This window comes from Perognathus longimembris, chromosome 17 (genome assembly GCF_023159225.1).
Source record: "Perognathus longimembris pacificus isolate PPM17 chromosome 17, ASM2315922v1, whole genome shotgun sequence".
Classification (NCBI taxonomy): Eukaryota; Metazoa; Chordata; class Mammalia; order Rodentia; family Heteromyidae; genus Perognathus; species Perognathus longimembris.
In genome coordinates, this window is record NC_063177.1 from 36,830,684 (window position 1) to 36,842,735 (window position 12,052).

Sequence of the window (12,052 nt, forward strand, 5' to 3'; positions counted from 1 at the left end):
TCTTCTAGGCCACTACTGTAGAATGGCACTGCTCCAAAGGCTTTAAGCACATGAACTCATTTCACCTCCACATTAACCCCAGAAGATAGGTACTAGTAAATTCATTCATACATGGGGAGACCGAGGCACAAAGATGGTAAGAAATCTCTCAAGGTCATGCAATCAGTGGGTGACAGGATTTAAACCCAGGAAAGCTGGCTACTCAGGAGGCTGAGATTTATGGGTCCAGGTTCAAAGCCAGTCCAGGCAGGAAAAGCCCAAAAGACTCTTAGCATCCAATTAACCACAAAAAGCTAAAGAAGAGCTGTGGCTCGGTGGTAGAAGTCTAGCCTTGAGCAAAAGGATTCAGGGACAGCACCCAGACCCCGTTCAAGCCCTAGTTCTGTCTGACACACACACACACACACACACACACACACACACACACACACAAAACTGAAAAAAAGCCAGGTGCCGGTGGCTCACACCTGTAATTCTACCTACTTAGGAGGCTGAGGATTGCAGTTCAAAGCCAGCCCAGGCAGGAAAGGCCATGAGACTCTTATCTCTAGTTTACCACCTGAAGACCGGAAGTGGAGCTGTGGCTCAAGTGGTAGCCTTGAGCTGAAGAGCTCACGACAGTGCCCAGGCCCAGAGTTCAAGCCCCATAACCAACAAAAATACAAAATAAAACAAAATAAAAAGATACAGGGACAGGGCTGGCACTGGGCTGTGGAGGGTCCCTGCCATTGGTGCCATTGGCCCTAAACATGGGAGCTAACCTGGAGACACAGCCCCCTAGCACTGGCTCAGAGAGCCAGAGCTGTGGCCTGGGGGCTGCTAGGAGCTGCTCAGCTGCTCTTTCCTGACCACACAGGCTCCATCCTGGAGAAAGCCAGCCCAGCTAGAGACCATCTCCCAACCTGCCTCCTGAGTCCCTCCCCAAATCCAGCCTGCCTGAGAAAAAAAAACCAAAACACTGGATGGGGAGCCACAGCTGTCCCTGGCTTCTCCATAGCTTCTTCATGTCTAACCTGAATCTTGCCTGCTGCTGAGAAAGTGCATGCTTCTCCTTGGAACCTGTCAATGCTGAGAAAACAAGGTGTTCTCTGCTTAGCCGGGTTATCTCTGCCTGCCTCCTCCTGGCCTTCCTCAGTCTACCACCCTACCCTACTCTGACTCTGAGACAACAGAGCTCAGTCAGGCCTGGATCTGGCCCCTTCTTGCAGCTTGATTTCTCATCCCTTCCCTTCCTTTCCTTCTCCAGAAGTTCCACCCCTCATCAACCCATCGCAGTTCAATGCAGAAGATCAACCTGACTGGGGCAGCCAAAGATCTCAGCAATTAACCTGTCTAATCCCTTCCCAGTTACAATAGGTTTCCCCCCCCCCCAATTATTTGCCTCTCATTCATGTCTGGGAAGGAGCGACCATTATAAAAGTGGGTGGGGTGAGGGAAAGATCCTTCAAAATCCCACAACTACCAGTCAATGATTTTGCCTACAGCCTGGCTTTGTAAAGGGAGGAAAGCCCAGAGAGGTAAGCCGTTTTACACAAGGTCACACAGCAAATGGAACAGGCCTAGAAGCAGAGTCTCTGGTGCATTGGAAACTAGTAGTTCTGCACCTGCAGCCTCTGGACACATTCCTTCCACCACCCTCTGTCCACACCTCCCTCCCCACATACCTTCTCAACTGGGACCCAGGCTCTGCTACCCACTGGACCCATCAGTCACTGACACTGATGGCAAATCCCCTCCTCATTGTCCCATGGAGACCCCCCCTTCCCTCACCTGGGGGACACCTAGGCCAACGAGACAGAGATCTCTGGCTTCCCCAGAGAAAGTACAGGATGGGAATCCTGCCCATACCCAATCTAGAGGCAGAGCAGTGGAAAGCCAAAAGCCAGGAGGGCAGAACAGAGCAAGAGACCCCGGGGGACCCCTGATGCAGGGGATGGGGCACAAGTTGCATCTCCCCAGCCTCCTGCTTCTCTGCTGTCCCACGAAGGCTGTGGTGTTTAAGTTAGGCAGCTGTGCCCATGCCAGGGGAGAGAGGTGGATGAGGGTCCCCACCCCCCTGCAGGACTCAGACCCAGCCCTGGTCAGCTGGACTGGGGACCCCAAGTACCCTTTCCATCATAATTCAGCTTGACCCTCTAGAGCAGCCAAGGGGTCCCCCACATTCCCACTGTCCCCTTGGGGCTAGAGCCCACTGCCTTACAGAACCCCCGCTGCTAGGGTTCCCTCTAACGTCTTTCCAGGAGCAAGGAGGCGTCGCTGTCCAATGCAATGCCTTGCACCCCTTGTGTGTTTGGGAAAGTGGAGTCCCTTGCCGCCCCGCCCCCCGCCCGCCCCGAGTCTCGGCCACCCCGATCACGGACCTCCCCGTGAGGACCCGCATCTGCCTGCGCCCACCCCGCCGTCCAAGCGGCTCCTACCTGCTCGGGGCTGGGGGCTCAGCGCTATGGCCGCCCCCCTGAGCACCAGCACCAGGAACCAGAGATCACCCCGCATGGTGGGCATCGGGCTCGCCCCCAGCCGGCTGCTGGCGAGGGGACCGGGCCGGGCAGGGGCGCACCGAGCGCGGGGCGCACGGAGGCGAGCGGAGCGGCGGCGCTGCGGCCTGGGGAGCCGGAGTGCGAGCCGCGCCGGGGGAGAGGAGGGAGGCGGGGCCGGGAGGAGGACCCGACTTCCCCGCCTCCCCGGGGCTCCGAGGCGGGGCCGGGACGCGGGACTGAGCTGGGGACCCTCAGCCCGTGTCCCCCTCGGCGCGAGCTGCAGCGGCCGGCGCTGCACCCCTCCCCCGCTCCCCAGGGAAAGCAGGAGGAGGGCCCAGAGGGAGCCCCCCCCCATCCCGGCGCCCCCTCCTCCGGGCAGCGCGACTTTCGGAGCGGGCCCTCGGAGTTCTGACACGCCCCGGAACGACCCCACGGCCCGGAGCCCCCGCTGGGCCCCCCACGGCGGCCCGGGTCCGCTCCCCTCCCAAACCCTTCCCAGACCCGGGGTGGGGTGGGGGGGGGACCTGATCCGGATCGCCACCTACTCTTCAATTTCGGGGGCCCCTCCCAGCGCACCCCCTCACCACCAGGCCCTGGGGACGGAATAAAAATACCAGCCATTTAGGAGCTGTAATAGACGGCAGGCAATCAGGTCAGGGCGCGGAGGCGCCTCCGACCTACTTCGTGGGGGCGCCGGGGCGGGAGCTGGTGAGGGGCCCCGGGCTCCGGCCTTGCTGGGGGAGCGGACGTCCTCGGAAGGAGGGGTCCCGGGTGCGGAGAGGAGGGGGACAGCGCGAGCTGCACGAAGCAAACGGCCTGCACCGAGGTCCAAAGAAGGCCTGGGGACGGAAACAGAGTCTCCCTCGTCTCTCAGAGTCCCAGTCGTGCCCCCTCCCCCGGCCCCCTCCTCAGGACCCAGGGCCTCGGGAGGCCGTCCCCCTCCCCAGCCCCGAACCTCCGACGCCCCGAACTCCGGGACCAGCTCAGGTAGGGCGAGATGTCTAACTTAACGCCCCACGTGACCGCCTGCCGAGCTCAAACAGGCTCGGTTTCCAGCGGTGGCTTCCTACTGCCCCCCGGTGGACGCGCGGTGGGCCGCAGCGCCCGGCGTCGTGCAGCAGGGTCGCTTTTTTTTCCCGCGCGCGCGCGCGAGTGCGCGCCCCGGGTCTCTCCGTGTACCTTCCCGCCCGACCCGCTCACCGGGCTCCCCGGCCTGCGCAGGCGCGGTGCGCACCTCCAGCGAGCGCCCCGGGAGAGGGCAGGGGTGGGGGCCCACATCTCGCCCCGGCCTGGCACCTGCCTGCCTGGCGGGAGGCGAGAGGTCCCAGGATGGGCTTCCAGACCCGCACAGAGCCTCCGAGTCTGGGGTGCCCGAGGTCCATCTTCCCAGATCTCTTCGTGGGGCTCAGACTGTGTTTGCATCTGGGAAATCGTTCGGGGCAAATGACCTGCACGTGTTTTAAATGCGGCCCCTAGGGCGCGAGCTTCTTCAGAGTGCGCTGGCTGAATAAAACACATTTCCAGGTTTCTAGGAGACGTTTCATACCCATGTTTCCCAAGTCACAGGCACCACTCTAGAAATTCCCAGTCCAAGTCTGAAAGGGAAAAAAAGGGAGGGGGCACCCGGATTTGAACCGGGGACCTCTTGATCTGCAGTCAAATGCTCTACCACTGAGCTATACCCCCTCTGCCGGCGGCCGGCCGCCGGTAGCTCCTTAGTGCTATGCCTGCGCAGGCGCGATGCGCTCTTGCCCAAAGTCGATAGGACAGAGTCTCGGAGATTTTCAAGAAACGAGCTAGATAGTCGAGATGGCGCGCTTGGAAACCAGACCCGCTTCTTCTCGACGCTCGGAGCTGACGAAGCGAGGAAGACGCCATCGGAGAGCGTGGAGGTTTCCCGCCGGGCCGGGCTCTCCGGCTCCTCGGCGTCCCTTCCTCCCTTCCTCCAGCTCAGGCGGCCTCGCCGCTTCCCTTCCCCTTCCTCGGGGCATTCCCGGCCCCCAGAGACTTCGGCTTCTCTCTGAGGGGGAGCCGTGGGGTCACCCGCACTTGGGGTGCGCATGCCGGCACCCTGTGGGGCGCGTCCTCCCGAGCCGCGGCTCACCCGGACGGCGTGGCCCGGCTGGATGTGCACGGGCCGGGCGATTGCAAGCACGGGGTACCGGTCCCATCCACCCACCCACCCTCAAAAGAGAGGGTGGGCCAGGATCGCTCCCCTCCACCTTGCCTGACGACATCTAAGCGTGGCCTGGGGTGCTCCCACAAAACACTAAAACGTGTAGTCCCAGAGGGGGCACCCGGATTTGAACCGGGGACCTCTTGATCTGCAGTCAAATGCTCTACCACTGAGCTATACCCCCGCGGTGCTAGCTCGGCTCCGTTTGAATGCACTTTGGTAGGATGAGGGAGTGGTGCTAAGTTTTCCCTTTATGTTTTTTATCTGAAGATTCCTTCAAGAACAGTTTCTTGTTATCAGGCACCAATGCCCTTCCGCTTGAACCACCTCAGCCAGCTCCCTGGCTACACGATCCTTTGCAGCAGCCTCCCACCCGTATTCTGAGAGCTCTGTACAAAGACCTACAGTCAGTCTGAGGAACGGACAGGTAGAAAAGATGAGCAACGTTCAGTGGTATTTATTACTATATCCACATCTTTAAAAGATCTTAATGCAATGTAAAAGGAAAAAAAAAAAACCATGACACAAAGACAAAGTAAATAGTCCCCATAGAACCTGGGACCTTTGGGATGACTGGGGTTCTCAGGGAAGGACGCTAGGAGTGAAGGGATAGCACCAGGTGGCGCAAAGCTCAAGCCCTGTACTGTAGTCAGAGTAAGCATTTCAGAGGGGAGGGTAAAAGGGTGTGGAAGGTCCCTGTCTGGGCACCGGGATGCACTTTCCGATCCCCCAACACACCCAGCAGCTCCCCTGGGGTCAGAGTGGATGACAACTTTGCTGCAGCAACTTAGGGTCTAAGGGCCAGCGCCTCTGTGACAGTTGGCGATGACAACTGTCTACAGCTGCTCAGCTCCCACCAGTGAATCAGAGAAAAGCACAATAGGCACTTGGTTTCCCATCCACACTGACTGTGCAGATCGCCCATGGTTTCCAGGGCGCTCGGGCAGGCTGGGCCATCATTTAGCAGTGGCCTGAGACTGCATCCACTGGAGCCCAGCAGGCAGTCTGTGGAAAAGAACAAGGGGCAAGGATTAGCATTTCTGTAAGATGATGGCCTTGAAGGCTAAGGCCTTGGCCTGGAGCAGACTAAGGGAGCAGACAAGGGGACATCCAGTCATTTAAAACCCAAGAACAACTGACCTGAGTTCTTGTAATACATCAAGTCCCCACTGTGCCAGGGGCAGAGATTTTGGACATTAGGTGTCAAGCTAGTGCTCCAAGCAGTGAGTCCACAAACCATACTTCAATAATGGTGAAGAAAGAAATGCACCTGGGCCCCGGGGAGTCAGGGAGGGCTCCTTTGAGGAAGCAACCTGGAGGCCCACCTTGTTGAGTTCCTTAGCAATATTTCTGGGCAAGCCTCCTGGGTCTCTGTCTCAACTGCTGTTACTGATGACAGTGCAGGGTGACTTCAAATGCCGGGGAAGAAGCGTCACGAGCAAGTGAAGAGTAAGCAAGCCCAGGGCAAAATTGGATGCATCATTCCCAGGGCCTGGCATGTGTGTGTGTGGAGGGGGGGGGGAACTTAGGAAATACTGGTTGGATTGAATTGACTATGTGTCAGTTCGACTGACTATGGACATTCTTAACAGAGAGGGGGAAATATACTTCAGAAATCTGTGCCTCCGCCAGGCACTAGTGGCTCACACTTGTAATCCTAGCTACTCAGGGGCTGAGATCTGAGGATCATGGTACAAGATGGCCAGGACAGGAAAATCCATGAGACTCTTATCTGCAGCTAACCACCAGAAAACCAAAAGTGGCACTGTGGCTCAAAGTGCTAAAGCATTAACCTTGAGCAAAAGAGCTCAAGGACAGCACCCAGGCCCTGTGTTCAAGCCCCAGGACAGGAGCCAAAAAAATAAATAAAAATAAAAAGCTGTGGTTCCTTGGATTGACTAAAGTCTCTTCTTCAAAAAGGACTCTGGGGGTGATCAGGAGGCCGAGGCAGGAGGCTTTCCAATTTGGAGCCAGCGTAAACTACAGGAAGACCTGTCACCAAAAAGAAAGAAAACACTGGGTTCCTAGCTTGCTACCATTCTCTTCAAGAGGGCCAAGAAAAGGAAACTGCCCAGGCCCAAAGGAATGGACTTTTGGGGTGGCCCAACTGGTCTACACCCTGAAGGTATTTGTTGTGGCTATTATACTACTCTGCTCCTCTGACTTTCTGCCCAGCATAAGTGACCCCATTTCTTGAACAACTACTGTGTGCCAGGTATTTTTCCGGGAATTGGAAAAACACTGAAGAAATAGCTGCTCTCTCAGCAGCTTCCCTCTGCCATCTTCTCAAAAATGCAAAATCCCTAGCTCAGTGGTAAAGCCTGGGATCCTGTGGCCTCCATCTCCCCAGTGCTGGGATTACAGGTGGGCTGGAGTGGCATGTCACGAGGGGCGGGGCTATTTGTCTGCTTTGTTCACTGCTGCTTCTCCAATACCCAGCAAGATTTGATAAAGCAGCAGCACCATTTACTCTCTGCAGAAGCTGTAGAGATGGAGGATCAGAAAATTCCATGTCAGAAAAGTCAATGACTTCTGACTGGAAGGTTTGTCCCTCAGGTCTTTCCATGGTCATCGCCCTCGCTTCGTTGAGGTCTTGGCTCAAGGACAACCTTCCTGGGAGAGGTTATTGCTGCCCACCAGGATCCAATCAGACCAGTCCCTCGCTCCTCCATCATTCTTACCCACTTCCTTCTCTACACTTCCCAGCTCTCAAATGGTAGTTTTTCTGGAGAATGCTATCTCTCACCATTTCCAGACCCCAGACAGCAGAGACTTTCCTGCCCTGGGAGCAGCCACAGCATCTAGGCTGAGCACAAGTGTACATCTGACTCAGGCGAGAGCCAATAGGGAACCGGCTTCGGTTCCCTATGACAGAGGACATGACAGAGGACAAGATCCTGTGGTCTGTCATCCCTGGCTTGGGCCAGGTTCTGAGGGAGGGGGTTGCCACTGACCCTTCCCCCGTCAGAGCACAACAGCCTTGGATGTGCCACGGATGATCTTTGATGGCACTGAGAGAGAGGAACTGGGAGATCTCAGCCGTGGTCATGGAGTCCTTCACATCTTGCTTGTTGGCAAAGATCAGGACTGAAGCATCACGAAGTGCCTGTAGACAGAAAAGCCCTAGTCAAGGCCAGGCACCAAGTGGCTCACGCCTGTAATCCAAGCTATGCAGGAGGCGGAGATTTCAGGATCACTTTTCAAAGCCAGCCTGGGCAGGAAAGTCTGTAAGATTCTTATCTCCAATTAACCTTGAGAAAATGGGAACGGGAACTGTGGCTCAAAGTGGTAGAACCTTGGGCAAAAGGGCTCAGGGACAGTGCCAAGGCCCTGGGTTCAAGCCCCAAAAGAAGTGGGGGTCAGCTCAACTGAAGCAACTCTGGTTTCTGTGATCACTTGTGCTGAGGGCACGGCAATCTTTTCTCTGTGAAGATGAGATAGATGCTTTCAGACTAGGGCATTAGGAACAAAGCTGGGAGAGGCTATGTGATTGGACTAAGGACACACAGCTAGACCCACTGAGTCTTCTCCTGACTCCTTACCTCATGGGCCAGCATCTTGTACAACTCCTCTCGAGTAGTCAGCAGCCGATCCCGGTCCGAGCTGTCAATCACGAGGATGATAAACTGACCAGTGAAGGGAAGCCATGAGTGGTGGGGCTTTCTTTTTGGAGAACAGATTTCTACCCACATTGTTGCCCACTGACCTCTTCCCTGCCTGCATGCCAGCCCTACAGGAAAGGAGCCAGACAGCCTCAGGGTCTGTCTCATCAGCCTGATCCTCTTGTATCTGCCTTTTTGTCCAGACAGAATACACACACCTGACTGCGCACCTTGGGCTATGCTAAGCCCTGGAGATTCCTGGATCCATTTAGACTTCATCTCCATGGGGAATCGATATTATTATTACTCCCATTTTATAGACAAGAACAAGGCCCAGTGAGATGAAGTATCTTGCCCTGAGCCACATAGCTTGTGAGTGATAGTGCTGGAATTCAAATTGCTCTGTCCTACTCCAGGAGTTAAATCACAGACATCTGCCACAGAAGCAAAGGGCCTCTGCCATGCAGAACATCAAATAGAAAACTGCCAGAACCAGACAAAGCTACCAGGCTGGCCTAGAACTCACAATCATTCAGCTTCAGCCTCCCAACTAGCTGGGATACAGATATGCACCATCATGCCCCCACCTAGGATTCAAAAAATGTTAGCAGATGCTGCACTATGTTGAGTACTGGCACATACACATTAGCAATTGTCCTGTTGCTATTTAATTTCCATCACAACTTGGAGATGTTCTTAGGCCATTACTTCATAGGCAGCAGAATGGGCGTTCAGAGAGGGTGAGTGGCCGGCTAACATCACATCACACAGCTGCCTTGGAGATCACCCCCAGCCCCGGTGCCCTCCTTACCTCTGTGTTGGCATAGTAGGCATTCCAGCTGGAGCGCAGAGCCTCCTGCCCCCCAATGTCCCACACGAGGAAGTGGGTCTTTTGAAGAACAATCTCTTCCATGTTGCTACCGACGGTGGGACACGTGTGAACCACCTCATTAGTCAGGCTAGAGAGACACGGGAAGAATCAGCCCAGCTTGCTTCCAGCTCTGACCCCCAGCTCTCAACTTTCAAAGTGGGTAGCCTAGTTCAAGTCATAACATCTCAACCAAGCTCCACCAAGCACCTGCTGGGGAAGGTGGTGCAAGGGCCTGTGGTTGACCTGGGGAAAATGAAGGCAGAAGAGAGATCAAGTACTATGCAGGCTTGGACCCCAGACAGAGGAAAGTCTTTAGAGCAATCTCAATTTTTCATATGTAGGTGGATCACAGAGAAGCCTTGTAAAAATGCAGGTTTTAATCCAACATGTCTGAGCTGGCTTGGTGAGACAAGTTCTCATGTGCAGCCCATGCTGGCTTAAAACTGTAGATCCTCTCACTTGCACTTCCCGAGGGCTAGGATGGCAGATGTGTGGCCTCACTCTTGGCACCTCCTAAGCTCTTAGAGTTGTATGGGCTTGGGAAACAGATCTACATCAGTGCCATCAGAGAGATGCCCCATTCCCGGGGACGAGGAGATACCCCATTCTCGGGGTCGAGGAATACAAGCGGTCCTATGTGAAGATTGCTTCCAGCAGGCGCAGGTGCCTCATGTCTGTAATCTTGGCTACTCGGGAGATTGAGATCTAAAAGCCAATGCCTCAGCTACCCAGACTGCCTGAGCCAAGTAGCCAGAAAAGCCGGTGAGACTCTTATTTCAAATGAACCAGCAAAAAGACAAAAGTGGAGCTGTAGCTCAAGTGGAAGAGCACCAGGCTTGAGTGGAAAAGCTGAGGGACAGTGCCCAAACCCTGAGTCCAAGCTCCAGTGCACAATACCTACAAAAAGAATGCTTCTGAAGGTGTACAATGCTGGTTGTGAGGAGGAGAAAAACTGGGAGTGACAGGGCACAGTTGCTCTGTACTGCTTGAATTTCTCTGCCCTAATCTTATTTTGAGGCCCTAACTAGGTTTTGAACTCACTCTCGCTTGGCAGGGGCTCTAACCCTTGAGACACTCCCCTCAGCAGCTTTTCGATTTTTTTTTTCCTCAAAAATATTTACACATATTGCTTTTTCGGGATAAATTTTTGTTCTAGGTCAACAAAGTACAAGCTCTTTAAGGGGAGAGATGCAAGCGGGAGAGGGGGCGGGGAGGGGGCGGGGGGGGCGGGAGGGGAGGCTGCGAGCACTGAGCTGCAGCTCTGCAAGACCCGGAGCTGCAAGGCGAATCCTCCTCCTCCCCCGCCCCATCTCACCCCACCCCGGGGTGGGCGACCCGGGAGGGCTCTGGTAATTGGCCCACGCGCCCGTCCGTCTCCCGGGAGGCCCCGCCCTTCGCCCCGCCCCCTTCGCCCCGGCGGACCCTTACAAGCGGTAGAGAATGGTGGTCTTCCCCGCGTTGTCCAGTCCGAGGATGATGACTTTGTGTTCTGGGGGGGGGGGGGGGGGAGGGGTGCATCCGAGGGGAAGGCAGGGTCAGATTCAAACCCCAGCGGGAGGTGAGGTGCTCCGGGAGGGCTGGGGGACCTCGGCCCACCTCCCCCCCACGTCCTCCTTCCCGCCGGTGCGGCCCTGGGACGGCGGAGCCACCCGCGCTTCCAGCAAAGTGACTGGGGGGCCTGGGGCCGCCCGAAACTGACGGACGAGAAGTCACCGGCGCGGACAGCCGACAGCCATCCACCAGCCCAGCGGGGCCGTTCGGCTGGGGAAGAAGGAGGCTTTTCCAGCCTGGCACCCTGGGGCGCCGAAGCGCGGGGACGCGAGGGGAGGGCTGGGGCCAGGGTAAAGGAGACCCCCCCCCACCCCAAGCAAGACGGGGACTCCCACACAGGACACCAGAAGTTCAAGGTCCCCCAGCACGCCGGCCTCCCCGACCCTAAGTCGGGGGCCTCGGGAGACAGTGAGATCAGAGACCATTGGGGTGCCCCGTGCACCCCTTACCCTGGCTCCCAAAGATGCCCATCAACCTGGCGATCAGCTGTCCCATGGCACCTCCCAAACCAAGCAGCAGCGCGAGTCAATCGTCGCTCTACCCAGAGTCTCGCTGAAGTTTGGGGAGCCCCGCCCCTTTGCCTTTGAAATTGGGGAAACCTTCCTGTCCCGTCCCGGGCTCAACCTGGGAATCCCCTGGGAGAGGGGGGGCTGGCGTGGGGGGACATCATGGCGACCGCATGCTGTTTGACCTGAACCCTGGAGGTGCAAGGAAAATGGGGTCACACAGTTTAGAGCCTTCCCTCGCCCTAAGAAAACCGACGAGTTCTCTGGTCGTTCTGCTGCTTCACTGCAAATCAAGGAACATAGCACCGGACACCAAAGCTGACGCCAGCTCTCCCTCCCCGGAGAGCCACTGTTAGAGCAAAACCCGGGATGAGAGCAAAGACCCAGGCAACCCCAGGCACCTACCAGCTGTGAGAGACACAGGGGTCTCTGATCCTCTCTGATGTGGGAGACCATTCTAGCCTTAAGCAGGACTCTAGTTGTTTCATTTGTGGGGCCTTATGGCCTCCCCGGGGAAAGGGCAAGGTCCCTTCCCTACCTTCAGGTCCCGGGCATGGAGAAACCAAGGTCTCTTCTACATATCACTGACCAACTGTCTAGTCAGGCGTAAATGTCAAGAGTGATGTCTGAATTCAGACAGGGCTAGAATAAAGATCTCTGCAGAGAAGACCCAGGTACTAAAACCCAATGGAGGAGCTCACACCCATAAGCTCACACTCAGAAGGCTGAGACAGGAGGCTCTGGACTTCCAAATCTTCCCAGGCTACATAGCAAGACCCTTAAAAAAATGAAACTCATGCAACATACGGGCATGTTTATGTGGAGCCTAACACTATACCATTTGTGGATGACCTGCTGGGTTGGGTTTC

The 12,052-nt window shown here is 56.2% G+C and overlaps 2 protein-coding genes and 2 non-coding genes across 7 annotated transcripts in view; all 4 read right to left on the minus strand.

The window, feature by feature from the left end:
• The window catches only part of Plxdc1 (plexin domain containing 1), a 50,312-nt gene extending 47,744 nt beyond the window's left edge, over positions 1-2,568 (minus strand). The window contains exon 1 of the mRNA XM_048366442.1: positions 2,418-2,568. Within this exon, the coding sequence (XP_048222399.1) occupies positions 2,418-2,502 (85 nt within the window). The 5' untranslated portion in view covers positions 2,503-2,568. The remainder of the gene's footprint in view (positions 1-2,417) is intronic.
• Positions 2,569-4,091: 1,523 nt separating this feature from the next.
• Positions 4,092-4,163, minus strand: Trnac-gca. Its single transcript has one exon. It is a non-coding gene; the product is annotated as a tRNA-Cys (tRNA).
• Positions 4,164-4,765: 602 nt separating this feature from the next.
• On the minus strand, positions 4,766-4,837 carry Trnac-gca. The gene has a single exon. It is a non-coding gene; the product is annotated as a tRNA-Cys (tRNA).
• A 345-nt stretch (positions 4,838-5,182) lies between these two features.
• Arl5c (ADP ribosylation factor like GTPase 5C) lies at positions 5,183-11,212 on the minus strand. 4 transcript variants are annotated; one of them, XM_048365957.1, is made up of 6 exons: positions 11,127-11,212; positions 10,555-10,615; positions 9,067-9,214; positions 8,196-8,279; positions 7,608-7,759; positions 5,183-5,658 (listed from the first exon to the last, which is right to left on the minus strand). In XM_048365957.1, the coding sequence occupies exons 1-6, from the start codon at positions 11,170-11,172 to the stop codon at positions 5,610-5,612; spliced, it is 540 nt and encodes a 179-aa protein (XP_048221914.1). In that variant the 5' UTR covers positions 11,173-11,212; the 3' UTR covers positions 5,183-5,609. The 4 variants fall into 4 exon arrangements, with proteins under 4 accessions (XP_048221914.1, XP_048221913.1, XP_048221912.1 ...); XM_048365955.1 differs by lacking the exon at positions 5,183-5,658 and having other exon boundaries at positions 7,244-7,759; XM_048365956.1 differs by lacking the exons at positions 9,067-9,214; positions 10,555-10,615; positions 11,127-11,212 and having other exon boundaries at positions 8,196-8,709.
• Between the last annotated feature and the right edge of the window lie 840 nt (positions 11,213-12,052).